The 16,656-nt window shown below is 47.9% G+C and overlaps 1 protein-coding gene across 6 annotated transcripts in view; it reads right to left on the reverse strand.

Annotated features, from left to right (window-relative positions):
• NRAP (nebulin related anchoring protein) overlaps nt 1-16,656 on the reverse strand; it is a 75,648-nt gene that overhangs the window by 8,380 nt on the left and 50,612 nt on the right. For 4 of the 6 annotated variants that reach the window (XM_086377058.1, XM_086377054.1, XM_086377057.1 and 1 more), the window contains 8 exons: nt 15,739-15,936; nt 13,695-13,799; nt 12,347-12,445; nt 10,092-10,196; nt 9,641-9,748; nt 8,462-8,773; nt 1,478-1,582; nt 592-690 (listed from right to left, as the gene is read on the reverse strand). In XM_086377058.1, the coding sequence (XP_086233184.1) occupies nt 592-690; nt 1,478-1,582; nt 8,462-8,773; nt 9,641-9,748; nt 10,092-10,196; nt 12,347-12,445; nt 13,695-13,799; nt 15,739-15,936 (1,131 nt within the window). The remainder of the gene's footprint in view (nt 1-591; nt 691-1,477; nt 1,583-8,461; nt 8,774-9,640; nt 9,749-10,091; nt 10,197-12,346; nt 12,446-13,694; nt 13,800-15,738; nt 15,937-16,656) is intronic. The other 2 variants (XM_086377056.1, XM_086377055.1) reach the window with 1 other exon arrangement.

The raw sequence follows: 16,656 nt of genomic DNA on the forward strand, positions 1-16,656 counted from the left end.
TGGTCAGTACCGCACTTGGACTCTGTGAGCAGGGGGCAGCTTTGTCAGTGTGCAAAAATCCAATCCCTGGAGGATTTCAGAGAAGAAAATATGTAATTTCCTATTCTTCAAAATTAATACAGGAGAGAGGAAATGGGGCTAAATTATACAGTAGAAAGAAGTTCTTTATATAGCTGCTTTTTTTCCTAATTGGCTTATGTTAAGATTTAATTCCATTATCATCTATGGACAATTAAGATATATATGACCTAGTGTTTGGTAAGGGTCCATCAACAATACTTAGTATTACTATTGTGATGATTATGAGTCAAACTAGGGACATTTACTGAGGACTTACTATATTCTAAATACTTGCTAAAAGCTTCATGAAGTTTTATTTACTTCATCCTCATTTAATTCACTCCATCTTATGAAATGGTTGCTATCATTATCTTTATTTCAAATAAGGGAACCATGGCTAAAAGACATTAGAAAACTGACCCAAGATCGCCTAGGTAAGGGACAGAAGGTTTGCACTTACATCTTAAGCACTGGCCACTGTGCAGCCCTACCCCCTATTAAGCCTGGGATGAGTGAGCAGAAAACACCCACCTCATTGCAATGCATGTAGCTGTTCTTGGCATGAACTAGGTCTGGGGAGTCAACCACTGTGGTAAACTTGATGGTGTCTGGTTTTTCACGGTATTTGGTCTGTAAGAGAAAGACCAAGACTCTCAAGAAACAATCAAACACCGTGCATTTTTCCAGATGCCGCTTTACCCTAGTACCAGATGTACCAATGACATGCTTGGGAAAGAAATCTCTCTTCTTTGTGGCCACCTCACCAGCATACAGAAGAGATTCAAGCTGCCTCTGTGATAAGGACCATTTTACAGGTATTTACATTCTTGAAAAGAGAGGCTGCAAAATGCCAAAGCTCATCACAAGAAAAGGAATTCAGTAGATGGAAGGATTCAGCCTTAGGTCAGCCCTGCCCAGACCCTATTCAAGTAGATTCTGTTATTAAGGAACTAAAGAAGGCAGTGCTATGCTCGCAAGGAGTTCCCAGGGCAAGAAACTCTGGGTCATCAACATGGGGGCGGGGGGAGTTCAGTTAATGTAACCATCTCTGGGCAACTTTTAACACCCTCTGAAGTCAGATAACCCTAGGACATTGAACTGAGTAAACTCAGGAGACGGGTGGCAAACCCTCTCCTTATCTCCATGAAAATAATGGGTCAGGTTAGATCATAATTGTACATAGAACATTTGTTGGTCATCCTCTAATGATTGGAACAAGCCTTTAACTCGCCAGCAAGTGAATTCACTGGGAGCCAAATCTTGTTCTGTTTTGGGATTTGATTGCAAATAGCCCCAGAAAGAAATCAGGAGTCCAGTGTCATGGGCACTCCCAGGCTCTCCAATCCATCTGCAAGTTCCCTTGTCAGGAGGAGATAAACGCCAGGGTGTGTTTGTGGTAGAGTCAGGTTAATGATACCTCACTGATGAGTTCTCCGGCCTTCTTTGCACTTTCTATCTGTGGGGAACTCAGCGCCAGCCATCCTGTCCCCTTCATGCCCATCAGGTCCGACTTGTAGCGCAGCTGTGAGAAGAAAAAAACACTGGCTTTTATCAGGAAAGGGCTGCAAACCATTGTGGCATCCATAAAAATGCTTCATCACAACATTTCAATATCTTCATTTGGGTGAGTTCTGCATGTCGCCAAGGCAAACTATTTGAGTTTGTGCATTCTGCCCAGAATTAAGTAACGGATCACATGTAAGATACAAGCAGGTCCCACATGTAAACTGGCTGGATTCCAAGCAGAAGGTTGTGACCTATGGGAATGATCCCTTAAGAAAGATCTGAGATAGACACCCCAGCCCACACATCAGCCTTGATTATTTGGTTTCATTCTGGCAGTGAGGCGATTGACCGCCTGCCTAAACAGAAACGTTTTACACACTTTCAGCGGATCAAAGGGCTTTGAGCTCTGGATCAAACCTGCTGTGACTCAGGGCAAATCACTGTACCAAAATGTGACTCAGTTTCTCTCTGTGATACCTGAAGGTCATGACAATCCTCTGTTCTCATGAAAACACCTGAGAGTCCTGAGGGGTAAAAGATATTCTGTGTGTTAGATTTGTTTTTTTCTTTGCAGTGGTGGGGAAGGGGCAGTTCTTTGCAGGACTCTCAAAACTGCAACAAACCTGGCTACAACTGGGGAATGGTGTGTAAACCGCCTTAACATTTCCATGCCTCAGTTTACCCCTCCTCCTCTGGTTACTCAGGATTTGCCTACATTGCACAATAGGCTTAAACTTTAGCCATTTTCCTCCTCTTAAGGACTTGGAAGATCAGAACCACAGCATCAATTCCAGGAAGAAAACAGTAAGTGGGGTTTTAAGACAATGGGCCTGATTAGGAATCTCCTGAAATGTTTAATCTTATTACCATTCCTTGATCTGCCCACCATTACCTACATTGAGACAGTCTCTGAAAAAGCTTTTCTTCCTCTCCATATGGAAATTAGGCATTTTTAAGGAAGAAAAAGGACTCTCTAAGGAAATGTGAAATTTGGAACTAAACGAAGTTGCTGGCATTTCTCTAATTTAGATACAAGCTCTGCGGTAACGCAAAATACCCGCTCCTGAAATCAGCCTTTCGGCCTTTTTAGCTTTCTTTCATTTCAGGAATCACAGTGCTCCTCACAGCTGGCCTCAAAGAGGGTCTGTTTCTGATCTACTGTCTGCTGGCTAAGGCCCCTGTGCAAATCCCACTCTGCTTTCCAACTGCTGAAGGGGGACATCACTCGGGTTTGGGAGCACATTTCAAAACCCCATGTCAGTGAAATTGCTTTTTATACCGCGATCTTTCAGTCTACACCAGCAAAGCTTTTGCCTTCCACTCTGATAAAGAACAGAGAAAATTGGATAAATTTCTAAGTTAGAGAGAATAATCCTACAGGGCCTCTTCACAGCCGGGCCTTGCTCCTTTCATAAGTGAGATGAAGTGGGGGCGCATGCTTTCAACTTGCCTTTTGTTGAGCTGAACAGTGCGAGCGCAGGTGAGTCAGAAGGCAAGACGCAGGTTCCCCAAAGATCTGACTGCGCCTCCGACTCGCTTATAAATGGATTGTCTATTGATATTTCTGCTCCCAGCCCCGCTTTGACTATTCACGCAGACCCTAAAAACAACACGCCTGCCCGAGACCTCACCATAAAAGAGGGGAGGAGGAGCAAGGAGGGTAGTCAAGGAGAATCGGCCCAAAGATGGTTTCCAAGAAGGATTCTAAGATAATAAGAGATCTTCTCAGGCTGCCCAGCTGTACCTTGCTTCCCCAGGTGGCAGCCTCACTACTTGCCCTTGTACATATGAAGGCCTGGATGCCACCTTCAGAGTCACACGTGAGATTCCTGGTGCCCCCCATTCTGGAGACCCAAAAGCTGTAGCTTGTAACCCTTGAGCTCTAACAGGAATTACATAACCAGGAGGTGCACCCAGGAGGTGGTCAGGGGAAGGGGTATATTTGTCATATTAATAATAAGAATCACTATAACAACTATCTTGCAAAGGGTGTGGTTTGCTTCAGACTCATTTGGGGCTTCCCTGGTGGCTCAGACGGTAAAACGTCTGCCTGCAATGTGGGAGACCTGGGTTCGATTCCTGGGTGGGGAAGATCCCCTGGAGAAGGAAATGGCAACCCACTCCAGTACTCTTGCCTGGAATATTCCATGGACAGAGGAGCCTGGTAGGCTAGAATCCATGGGTCAGACACGACTGAGCAACTTTCATTTTCACTTTCATTACTTCATTCAGTCCTTGTGCCATTCTCAAAATTCCCAACTATAGAACAATCTGGGGGGTTAAATGCTCAGATTCTCAGATAAGTCACCAGCTGCTGTCCTTTGGGACCCTGTGCAGGTGGTTCTTAAGAGAACCCTCAAGAGCCAGAGCGCCTGGGTTCCTAATCTAGCCACCAGGGGGAGCCAGATAGCGCTAACTCCAGAGTCAGGAGCCCAGAGCCGGGCTTTGCCTCTTAACAAGACATATGGTCTTGAGCAAGTCATTTCCCTGGCAGCTTATGACCCTGAGCAAATTCCTGAAAATTTATAGATGTGTTAGTTACCACATCTGTAAAAATGGAAGTACTTACAGTACCTACCTAGATACTACATGAGATCGTTCATGCAAAATATTTAAATAAATGCCTAGCCTGAGATAAGCATTCCGTACTTCTTAGGTATTGTTACTGTCATTGCTGTTATTTCTGATGGGGAAACGGAAGCCGGGGAAGCTTAAGGAGTCTCCTGAGGCCTTGCAGCCATAAAGGCTGGGGCCAAGACTGTCCCCTTGACGGTCCCTTCATGTGCTTTGCAGGATGCCTGCAGCCCTTATGTGAGCTCGCAGAGAGGAGCATGGAGTGGCAGATTTGGAAAGGACCAAGAAATGCTGGGCTGGAAGAGGCAGAAGCTGGAATCAAGATTGCCGGGAGAAATATCAATCACCTCAGATATGCAGATGACACCACCCTTATGGCACAAAGTAAAGAGGAACTAAAAAGCCTCTTGATGAAAGTGAAAGTGGAGAATGAAAAGGTTGGCTTAAAGCTCAACATTCAGAAAACAAAGATCATGGCATCTGGTCCCATCACTTCATGGGAAATAGATGGGGAAACAGTGGAAACAGTGTCAGACTTAATTTTTGGGGGCTCCAAAATCACTGCAGATGGTGACTGCAGCCATGAAATTAAAAGATGCTTTCTCCTTGGAAGGAAAGTTATGACCAACCTAGATAGCATATTGAAAAGCAGAGATATTACTTTGCCAACAAAGGTCCATCTAGTCAAGGCTATGGTTTTCCCAGTGGTCATGTATGGATGTGAGAGCTGGACTGTGAAGAAAGCTGAGTGCCGAGGAATTGATGCTTTTGAACTGTGGTGTTGGAGAGGACTCTTGAGAGTCCCTTGGACTGCAAGGAGATCCAACCAGTCCATTCTAAAGGAGATCAGTCCTGGGTGTCCTTTGGAAGGAATGATGCTAAAGCTGAAACTCCAGTACTTTGGCCACCTCATGCGAAGAGCTGACTCACTGGAAAAGACTCTGATGCTGGGAGCGATTGGGGGCAGGAGGAGAAGGGGATGACAGAGGATGAGATGGCTGGATGGCATCACCGACTCCATGGACGTGAGTTTGAGTGAACTCCAGGAGTTGGCGATGGACAGGGAGGCCTGGCGTGCTGCAATTCACGGGGTCGCAAACAGTCGGACACGACTGAGCAACTGAACTGACTGACTGAAGAGGTGACTGAACTAGCACCCCCTGGTGGTGGAGCACAGCCTGGGCGGAGCACGTGTCTCAGACGCATCCCTGAGGTAAGCACGACTTTTCCAAGACTTCAGCAGTCACAGCCTTGAGGACCCTCCTGCCAAGGGTGAGCACCGAGACCCACAGCTTGCTTTCCGGCCTGGATGGGAGAGGTAAGGAGAACGACTGATGGCTACCGGAGCTGCTGTTCCTGCCCGGAACTCTGCTGAACTGCATGAGCTCACAAGAAGCCTTTGTTTCCTTTTTACTGGAACATAACCACGTGGAATTGGATTTTCAGTGATGACTGCAAGAGAACAAGCCTCCAGACCAGATGGACATTCTGGGGGTCTGCTGTTCACAGGATCTTGGAGCCCAAGACCACCCAGTTTAACAAACCTGAAGTTTCAAAACAACGCATGAAGCCCAACATGGTCATTCGTAAATCAGGCAATAAATTCTCAGCACAAAACATATCGCATTTGGTAAAGTATAAGTCTATGATTGCCAACAAGTGTTTCTTGGGAAGGACTCTCTTTTTTTCTTGTTGTTCTTATTTGTGTGTGTGTGTGTGTGTGTGTGTGTTAAAATATCCTTTCTTTTCAGAAGTAACAGTGATATAAATGGTAGCTTGAGGTAAGAGTTGGTTTTTGGTCTTTTTCCTTACATAGTAAAATAGTCTGATACTATGATGATGTCAGCATTTAAAAAAACATTTATCTATGAATCCTGAAATCTGAGATCACCAATAAACCAAACATCTTTGCTTTTCTAGAAACATGAAGGCCTAGAAAGCCAAGTGGCTGCTGACGGACGAAGCTGGGCTTCTAGCCGAGCCCCTAATCTTCCCACAGTGGCCTGTCCTGTCCCAGGAGGTTTATTTTCTCCCCGGAAGAGGCCACCGACAGAAGGGTCCTGGGCTGTACTCTGAGTCAAACTAAGAACCTCTTCTTAGGGACCTCAGGGTGGGTCCTGGGCTGTGCTTCAGCATATGCATGCCCTGCTCCACGCTCCCCTGGCTGGTACCCACTCAGTACTACAGTCCCAGCAAATCTTGATTCATAATTAGATGATCACGGCATTCATTAAATCATTGCATCATTGTTGTCATAATTAATCATCAACTGGGTGTTTTCAACACTCTGCCTGTGCCACATAACTAAACTCGGAGCAGTCACTGCCCTAAGGCCCCCAGAATCAGGAGGCTTGGTGGAAAACAATCCTAACAGCTCACAGCCTCTGGCATGTTCCTATGGACCATGCACTGTGTGTGCTCAGCGCAGTGCATCATATAGACAGTCCTCAACTGAGAACAGAGTTCTCAGTACAGTTTTATCCCCCAGGTGCATTGGGCAATATATGGAGACATTTCTGATTGTCACATCGAGGGGTGCTGATGGCATCTTGAGGGTAGAGGCCAGGGATGCTGCAACGCACAAGACTGGCCCACACAGCAAAGCATCCAGCCCCAAGTGTCAAAGGTGCCCAAGTTTGGAAACCCCGATATGGACGACAAGGGTTCATGTGACTACAGTCTCATGAGACCTGCTCTGAAACCTCACCTTCTTCCCGGGGGAGCTGTGGGGCTGGGGGAGATGATACACATAAGCAAGCATGGTGCAGAGCCTGCCATGGGCACGTGGCCTGGAAGTGCTGACCGCGACCACATTTTCATCACCACCCTGGCCCTTCTGAAGGAGCCGAAACTTGGAGTGGCCTGGAACTGACTTCAGAGGAACTGAGTCTGGAGACGTCCACTAAGGGCGGGACTTAATGCCCCCGCATGGGACGTCCCCTCTCTGGGCCTAAGCATTCACACCTGCATCATAGGAAGCGTGACTCCCCTGCTCCAGGAGGGTGGCATGGTTGAGAGCATGGGTTCTGGAGCCAGGCCTGCCTCAGCCCCTCACGTGACCTCATCTGTGCAACAGGAGGAGCAAGCAAGGCTCTCACCCCTAAGTGTTGAAGCGAGGGTGCCGTACTGGTGAGCAGTCAGCTCTGGTGAACGGCAGCTCTGGGCACAACTCTCCACCTCGCCTCAGGGACATCCCCAGTGCACACAGTCGGGCCCTGGGTCTCTTTCTCTGACCCCCATCCCATCCCCTGGGGCATCCTCCTCACTCACACACTCAGGCACTCGCTTCAGTCCAGTCCCAGATATGCTGAGGCTGCTGCCACCCAGGGTCTTTGCTCAAATGTCACCTCTGCAGCGAGAGTGACCCTGTCTTTGTCATTGTTCAGTCGCGAGTCGTGTCCGACTCTTTGCGATCCCATGGACTGCAGCACGCCAGTGCTGTCCTTGTCCCTGTCCCTGTATGTCTCTATCCCCCAGAGTTTGCTCAAAATTCATATCCACTGAATTGGCGATGCCACTAACCATCTCATCCTCCTTGGACTGCAAGGGGATCAAGTCAGTCAGTCCTAAAGGAAAACAACCCTGAATATTCATCAGAAGGACTGATGCTGGAGGTGAAGCTCCAATACTTAGGCCACCTGATAGGAAGAGCTGACTCATTGGAAGAGACCCTGCTGCTGGGAAAGATTGAAGGCAGGAGGAGAAGGGGGTGACAGAGGATGAGAGTGACCCTGTCCCTCATTTTTTTATGTTGCACACATATGCTTACCTGGCCATCCCTGCTGGCTCAGATGGTAAAGAATCTGCCTGCAACAGGGGAGACCCAGGTTTGATCCCTGGGTCAGGAAGATGCCCTGGAGAAGGGCATGGCAACCCACTCCAGTATTCTTGCTTGGTGACTTCCCATGGACAGAGGAGCCTGGTGGGCCACAGTCCATGGGGTCGCAAAGAGTCAGACGTGACCGAGCTAACACTTTCACACTTTGACACACACCCCACTTCCCTGCTCTGTCTCCATCTGACACACCACACAGCTGCATCTTCCCACAGACCGGAAGCTCCCTGACACCAGGAACTTTTGAGCTTTTTTGCTGACTGCTATATTCCAGGGCCTTGAGGGATGCCTGTGGCATGGCAGGTGCTCAGTAAATATCTGTTGGCTGAATAATCCCAACCTAGATGATACAGACCAAGCAAGTCATTGATGAGGGGTGGGGGCTGATGAAGGGATCTGAAGGGCTAAGGAAGAGGCAGAGATGTGCACCCAGGCCTGGTGGGAGGAAGAAGTCGGGGACTGATGTGTGATCCACAGACCCCCTACCTCACTCTGCAGGGCATGGGCCTTCTTGGCCCAGGCCATCCTCAGGTCCTCGGGCAGCGCTGTGAACGCGTGGCACTGTGTCCTGTAGTCAAGGTCGCTGGCCAGGGCCTGGGCCTTCCGGGCGTGGACCAGTGGCACCATGTCCATGGGCAGGTGGCACTGCGCTCTGCTGCCCGCCGCCTGCCTCCTGTACTGAAGCTCGCTCTGCAGCTGGCCCACCCGCTGACAGTGCTGGAGCCGGGGGTCGTCACTCACGCTCTGGGCCCCGATCAGCCGTCCTCGCTCCTTCACAAAGTCATGTCTGTAGAGAAACTGGAAGGAGAACCAGGCGGTCAGGGGCCGGCGTTTGGCCCACTGATGTTCTGGCTGTGCCTCTTCCTCGCGGTCACTAAGAAAATCACCTATTCTTACACGAGACGGGGATGATTATAAGAAATGGCACAGTGAGGCTGGCCGGAGAGCCTGCTTCCCCCGCCCTGGGGGAGGAACAATTAAAACAGTGCTCCCTTCCTCCCATCTAATTAAAACTAGATTCTTAGAACCAAAGCAAGGGCCCGCTCCCCTTACGAGTTCTATGGCCAAAAGGAATTTATCAAAAAGGGTGAAAGAGAAAGTTGTGCTTTATCCCTTCACACTTGGCAAAACATCAAACCCAAAAGACAGGATACATTTATTTGAAGTCTACATTTTCTGCGATTTGTTTGTGGGAAAGAGAAAGTCACCTTCATGTCCCAAAGCTATGGACGCTATGAGTCAAGTGGCTGAAACACAGCTGCAAACCCTACCGCCGATGCAGGAAGCTACAGAGAGTCAAGAGGGGACTGAGCTACGGCCACACTACAATTTCTACTGCAAATTCTCTTTCTAAATCTGGGTGGAGTTAGAAAACAGACAGTTCACACATTACAGGGGGATGGTTGCCTAGATGCTACAATTAGAAATAAAATGTAATCTCCTTTCTGCTGGAGATCTTTGCCTGCATTTTGCTTCTGATTACCAGGGCCTTTCTTTCCCTCTCTCCATCAAAGAATCTCATTCATAACTAATATATTCCGCAGATGACATCCTGTTTCACATGGTGAAAGATCTGCTTTAATTCAGGGAAACCAGCCGTAGACATTGTTTTACATGAAGTTAACAGAAATTAGGCAGAATGGAAGGTCGTATCATTCAACTCACATCACTGGCTATGTCTCCAGAGACTCGAGCCGCCTGGAAGGGCAGAGCATCTATTGTTAGCTTGTAGCCTTGAGCATGGAGATTCCTCCAAGACTCCTTGTATTTTGCCTATGGTAGGAACACATGTAGATCTTAAGAAAACAAACAAAAAAATTACACGACTCCATGAACAAAGGCTACCCACTTCATTTGTCATGTAGTGTCGCAGAACAGATTTCTGACAAGCAAAAGCTTTCGACTTGGCAAAGAAAATCTCATTAGCACCCTCCCGGAAGTGGGCTCTGACACATACATATCAACACATCTGGGAAAAGGTATGTTTAACATGCATGTCGACCAGATACATGGCTGAAAGTTTCTGCGAATGCCAGCAGGGTCACTGTTATGTCCCATCACAGACAGAGACTTGGCCTTGGAGATCATCTCAACCTCAGCGATGGGAAAGGCTTACGTCACTCAGATTGGCCGCGTTTGTTTTCGCTCGGACAAACTCGGGCAGGCCCAGGGTCATTGTGTACTGGTGTCTCGCATCTTCCCCTGCTGCTTTATAGAGGCGCTGGGCAGAAGGGGGAAAAAAAACAAGAAGGTAAATGCTGTGCATTTCTGCAGGACTGGAGGTCCTTCCTTTGCAACTGGGAAATAAATACGTTTGTAAAAGGCCATTCGCTATGTCATGGACACACCCTCAGCTTGGGGAAGATATTTCTTTCAATAAAGGTAATCTTTCATGGGATTTCCCTGGAGGGCCAGTGTTTAAGACTTTGCCTTCCAATGCAGAGGGTGTGGGTTCAGTCCTTGGTTGGAGAGCTAGGATCCCACGTGCCTCATGGCCAAAAAACCAAAAATATAAAATTTTTAAAAAAAGCAAGCAATACTGTAAGAAATTCAATAAAGATTTAAAATGATCCACATCAAAATTTTTTAAAAACTTGAAGGAAAGATAGTCTTTCATGAGTCAAATTGAGTGCTATGAAAGGAATGCGTAAAAAAATTGCAAGTTGCTTGTGACGGGGTTCAGGACATGTTACCTCCAAATAGGGTACCTTAGCGTAATGCATATTTTAAGCAAAAGGAATCTGGAAGTAGCAGGAGATGGAAGCCCTCTCTCTGACCTTCCCCCCGAAGCAGGTCACATGCCTCCTGGGGGAGCTGCCCTCCCTCTGGTGGAGGGAGAAAGGGGCATCTGATCTCTGAACCCCGAGGAACCCGAGAGGCATCTGAACAAGCAGACCTCGCTCAGTGTCCCCCAATTTCCTAGCCTCAGCTCATCCCTTTTTGTTCTACGACACCTGCCCACGATCTTACATTCCTCATCAAACCTGGAATAAAAACGCTCAGGTTTAACAGTTCCTCCTGATCTCCATTTCCTTACGAAGACTCCTGCATCCCCTAAAGCTCATCCTAAATAAATGTGAATGCTTTTCCCTTGTTCATCTGTCTTTTGTTACAGAGCCCCAGCCGAGAACCCAAGGTGAGTCAAAGAAAAGGTATTTTTCCCTGCCCTCTACTTTGCTCAATAATTGGGGGGGAGGGCAACACCTTTAGGAATACTGTTACAGTTCTTTCCATTGTGTGTATATAAATATATATATATATATATATATTTTTTTTTTTTTTGCTGAGGACACGGTATAAAGACAATGTTAATATCTGGGAAATTTAGGAGCCGTTCTGCTGGTTGGAAAGGAGGTTCCCAAACCCCGTCTGCATCCTTCACTAAAGTCCCAGGATCCTCCCACGGGCAAACACACCAGTGCTCCCGTGCAGGGCCTCAGCCGGCATGAAAACACATGCTCTTGTAATTAGACATGGCCTGCGGTTGCCGAGTTCTCTGAGGCCAGACCGATCACAAAGCAGGCAAGATAGGTTCGGTGGGAATCTTAAATTGATAACGTTGCACACAGCCCTTTGGGTCTTCTTAACCCAATCTTGGGGTAAGAGTGGAAACTAATATATAAATACCCAAATCTCAACTGACTTTCAAAAGCTAGGGTCAGAAGGGAGAATCTGAAAAACTCATTTCATTCTCTGCCAAGCTCACTTGCTATTTCAAACATGTCAGAGAACCACTTCGAAGAGGTAGAGCTGGAACGATGATTTGAGGGAATTAAGAGTCTCTCCCCTGGGCCCCCTCTGCTCGAATATTACAGTGAGAATTGGGTAAGTGGTGAGCAAGAAGATGGGAAGGCAGAGAACCAAGAAAGCTGGCAGACTTCACACTGTATCAATCACCGTCCCTGGACAACCACAAATCCTTCCCATCACATCGTCGGAATGATGATGGAAGAAGGGTTAGCCAATATCTTCCCAGCTAGGACAGAAAATGACAGACCAGCACTTCTCAAACTTTCATGTGCAAAGCAAACCCGTGAGGGTCTTAAATGACCTCGTGGATTCGATGGCTCTTGGGTGGGGCCTGAGGTTCGGCATTTCTAACAAGCTCCCAGGGGATACTGATGCTGTCAGTCTGTAAATGCATTTGGGGTTGGGGTGGGGGGTGGCAAGGCCACAGGCTTTCTACTGGGCCTTTTTTCCTTCTGGAAACTATTTCAGTTTCATCTAATGATATTCCTTTCTTTCCATGCAAACATGCATGCTTTCCCCTGCTCCCCATCTCCCTCGTCCCACAAATATTCATACTTTTTTTTTTTAAACAATCTAGCAGTTTTTTAAAAAGCCCATCCCGAAGTCATCTGAAGGTTTTACCTCGTTTGTAATCTGGTTGCTGAGTTTTGCATGAGTGAGGCTGGGTGTGTCTGTCACGGCTGTGTACTTGAGCGACTGGGGATGCTGACGATATTTACTCTGAAGTCACACACAGGAGGGAATAAGAGGACAAGGTGAGGTGCAAAACCAGAGGAAGAATCAGCTCTTTAAGCACTAGTAATAAACCCTCATTTTGCGAAGCTCGCCAGTCTATGACCCAGAATCCAGTCCATCACCTGCTCTTGTGACCTCAGAACTCAGTGAGACGAACAAACAGAGAGGAGGAGGACAGATGGAATCGGATGCTTATTAACAAGAAAGGGAGAGCTAGTCCTTTGCCATGAATATGAACATGACTATTGAAATTCATGTTTTGCTCTCAAATTTCCTTTGCTCACTGAAGACCCTGGATTCCTCAGCTTTGAGGGTACATGGGAAACAATCGTTCAGCTTAAAATAACCCACATGCCTGCACACCACCCTAGGAAATGGGATTCAATAAATCGGCAGTAGCCTCAGGCCTCTGTAATTTTTTTTTTAAGTTTCCAAAGGGGATTCTGATGCACCAAGAAGTTTAGAAACCACCTGCTTTAGAGATTTCATTGGAAAAGCAAAGCACAAAGTTAAATCTCGACTCCCACAGTGAGGCCCATTCTGCTTGCTCAGAGCTTCTAATCAATCAACGCATAAGCCATTCTGAGGCACCCAGGCTGGACGCTGACCGCCTTTCACTTCCAATGCCTTCCATTATGCCAGTCTACTGGGAACGAAAGTCCCAGAGCCCTCCTAGAGGCGGGCAAGATTCCTCAGGAGTTCAAAAAGCTTAGAATTCTAGACTTCTATCTTTTTACCAAGAAATTATCACCAGGCTCACAGCAACGATTTCATACACAGCCAACAAAGAAGCACAGTGCTTAGATGACTATTGATCCTCTCAAAAACTAAATGAGACAGGTCTCAGTATTCCCATTTGACTGATTAAGATATTGAGGCTCAGAGAGGGCAGGTGACTGGCTTGAGGTCACACAGCAAATGAATCACCATCTGTGTCTCCAAAGCCTGCTGTCTTTTCACAAGCCACTCTTCAAATGGATTCTGGGAAAGTACATCTTACGAACCAGTGAATAATTCTCGTATGGTATTAATACAGGACCTGACCCGGAATCTGCAAAGTTATCTTACGTACCACCCTGTCTGAATGGAGAAGAGAGTAAGGGGAGAGGCTGGGTGAGTCACCATGGCTAACAGTGTAGCATCTAATTGGCTTTAATAAGACACACTGATAGTAGTTTAATCTCTACTGTGGAATATACTTGACACCCCCACCCCATCCTGGGCCCCCAGTTACCTCACTGATGAGTTCAGATGCTCTCTTTCTCCCTTCAATCTCTAACGTGCCTGGAATGACGCAGGCAACACCCCGCATAAAGTTCAGGTCCGACCGGTACAAATTCTACAAGGAATCAGAAAAACCAAACTTGTGGAACAAGGAAGGACCCACAACAGACAGCATCGTAATTAGAACTCAAGGCCAAACCAGCCTCTCCAGACACATAATACTCAGCGAACGCACACAGGCTTCTGAGTAAATGCTCATTAGGGAAACAAAAATGTAGGTCAGAAGAAAATAATTCTGCTGTCACTCGTCTCTGTAGCTGTTAGAGGGGTGCTCAGCAGATTTTTATTTTCATGTGGGCTATCAAAAAATAATCGCTGGAGCGGATTGTGGTTAGAAAGTCAGCTGTCTTGGGGCAAATGTGGAAATGATTTAATAGGTCTTCAAAACAAACCCCAGCAGCAGAGGGTGGCATGAATTAATCATGGGTTAAGAAAGAACTAATAAATGAATCCAGAATAATCTGACAAAGCCCTGAGTCTGTTGGGGTGGGGGCAGGGGTGTGTACCTGAAGGGTCTGGGCTGACAGTTTAAAGAGGGCCTCAAATTCATTCCCCTTCAGCCACCAAGGCACCCCCTGGGCATGCCTCCTTCCAATTGCTAAGGCAATGGGAGGCAGGGACAGTCAGGGCTCTGCGCAAGTGACAAACGGGCCCCTTAGCTGAGCGTGGCGGCTTGCTAGTTCCTCCAGCTGCTCCTGGGTTCCTGACAGTTTATGTCACTCAGTAAACGCCGCACACGGGCAGAAAATTCCATCAGACGACAGCAACCCAGATCTGAGCGCCACTCAGCTCTCAGGCTCTGCCAAACCAGAAAGCAGGGTTTTTTTTGGGGGGTGGGGTGGGGGGGGTGGGGGAGAGCTTGTTTTATTTCCAACTCAGGCCCCTTACTTGCAAATCTCCCAGCAATGGAAATGCAGCAAGCTGGGGGATAAGATGAGCACCAAAAAGGATGTTGCTGCCTGTTGGGGAGATACCTCCGGTAAGTGAGGAAGTTCTTCAACACTTCCCGATGCTCCCAGGCCTGTCTGCTTAAGAAAATGGGCAGGATGAGCTAGAAACGCACTTGTAGGGAGTGTGAAGGCCTCTGGAGATCCCTTGGGAGGGCCCAGGGATGGTCTCTGGGGCCCTGATTTCCCTGCCCTCTGTCTCACTGGCTCAATGGACATGAGTTTGAGCAAACTCCGGGAGATGGTGAAGACAGGGAAGGCTGGCATGCTGCAGTCCATGGGGTCACAGAGTCCGACATGACTGAGCGACTGAACAACAACCGCCCAACACTCTCCTCTGCCTGAATTGGGTTAGTTCCAAAGGGGCTCTGAGCACCTCTCCTGGCAGACCTCAGGCCTCTTCAGAAGACGGGTGACCCACATACGAGGCTCCTAGAGGAACCCCCAGCCCAAACTGGACCAGAGACAACACCACTGACAACTCCTGAACATGCTAACCGTGAGCCTCGAATCTCAGCACCCCTTTCTCAGTTATAGTTCTGTGATCTCGCATGAGCTATTTCACTTCTTTGAGACTCACTATAGTTTCTCTGTAAAATGGGGATAAAAACTATTGAGTTATTTTGAGTATTAAAAGAGACAGTGCTTGTAAATGCAACGCCTAGAATTCAGCAGAAATACTCAATAAGTTGGAGAAGGAAATGGCAACCCACTCCGTATCCTTGCCTGGAGAATTCCAAGGATAGAGGAGCCTGGCGGACTCCATAGGGGAAAGTTAAGTCCATGGGGTGGCAAAGTCGGACACGACTGAGCGACTAAACACACACTTAACACACTCAATAAATTGATACCATTACTAATAGATTTATGTGACTGTGCTTCTGAAGAGCAAGGCAGGAACAACGGCAGCAATGCTTCAAAAGAAACCCCAGATATAGGATTCTTCATCTCTGGAGCCCCCACCGAGCCAACAGGAGCTTGTGGGTCACTGCCTCACGGTCAAATTTAAGAGGAAAAGAGCTCGACGAGAGAGGCAGGTCCCCTTACCTCACTCTGCAACTTGTGAGCTCTCTTGGCGCAGCTGAGCCTCAGGTCCTCAGCCAAGGACGTGTACTGGGGGAGCGGGTGTCTGTAGTCCTGGTCGCTGGCCAGGGTCTGAGCCTTCTTGGCATGCACCAGGGTTACCATGTCCAACGGCAGATGGAACTGCGCCTTTGAGTGTTCAAAGTCTTTCTTGTAATTCACCTAGATGGGCAGACAGATCGACAGTTATTTCAAAGCCGCCGTTTGCATCAGGGCCATGAGGGAGAGCAATGTGCTGGGACTGTCCCAGGTGAGCCCCGAGGGGTGTTCTTAGAAGGGCCGGTCCTCCGTTCTTATGGGCACTGGCTTAATAAACAGGACTCATCTCTAGGTCCTGCCACTCGCCACTCTCAGCTCTTGGGGGTCATTGATTGGGATGACCCAGGCTCAGGGTTCCCCGACTTGGGGAAAATACAGAAGTTCAAGGGGCAGATAAAATGTCAGTGGTTCCCTAGTTCAAGTCGAGATTGTCTCTCTTTCGAAAAGCAAGAGGAGGCATAGCTGAGCTGCCTCCTGCTCCCCAGCAATTCTTATCATCCTCTCAAGTTCAGACTGAGACACCAGGGTTTCTCCTCGTATGCTAGCCGATGGAGAGCGTCTTCAAGCATTAAACAATGACATCCTAGTAAATCTGGGAACCGAGAGCAGTGGGCGGATGCTTGAAAAGCCAGTTTTGAGGGATGAGTTCCCAAGAGCCCAACATGCATCCTGCAACGGGAAGGGGGAGGCCTGTTTGTAGACCTCAAGCTCCACCCCAGTCCTCAGAGGAGCTGTTTGAAGATCCTCGAAGCTCATTCTGGGCTTTCTGGGGAGTCAGATGCATAATCGCCATCTCTTCTTCCTCCAGCCTTCCCACTGCCCTCCAAGCTCTGCCCACTCCTC

This window comes from Bos grunniens, chromosome 26 (genome assembly GCF_055505025.1).
Source record: "Bos grunniens cultivar Pamir isolate PY7600 chromosome 26, Bosgru_T2T1.0, whole genome shotgun sequence".
Lineage (NCBI taxonomy): Eukaryota > Metazoa > Chordata > Mammalia > Artiodactyla > Bovidae > Bos > Bos grunniens.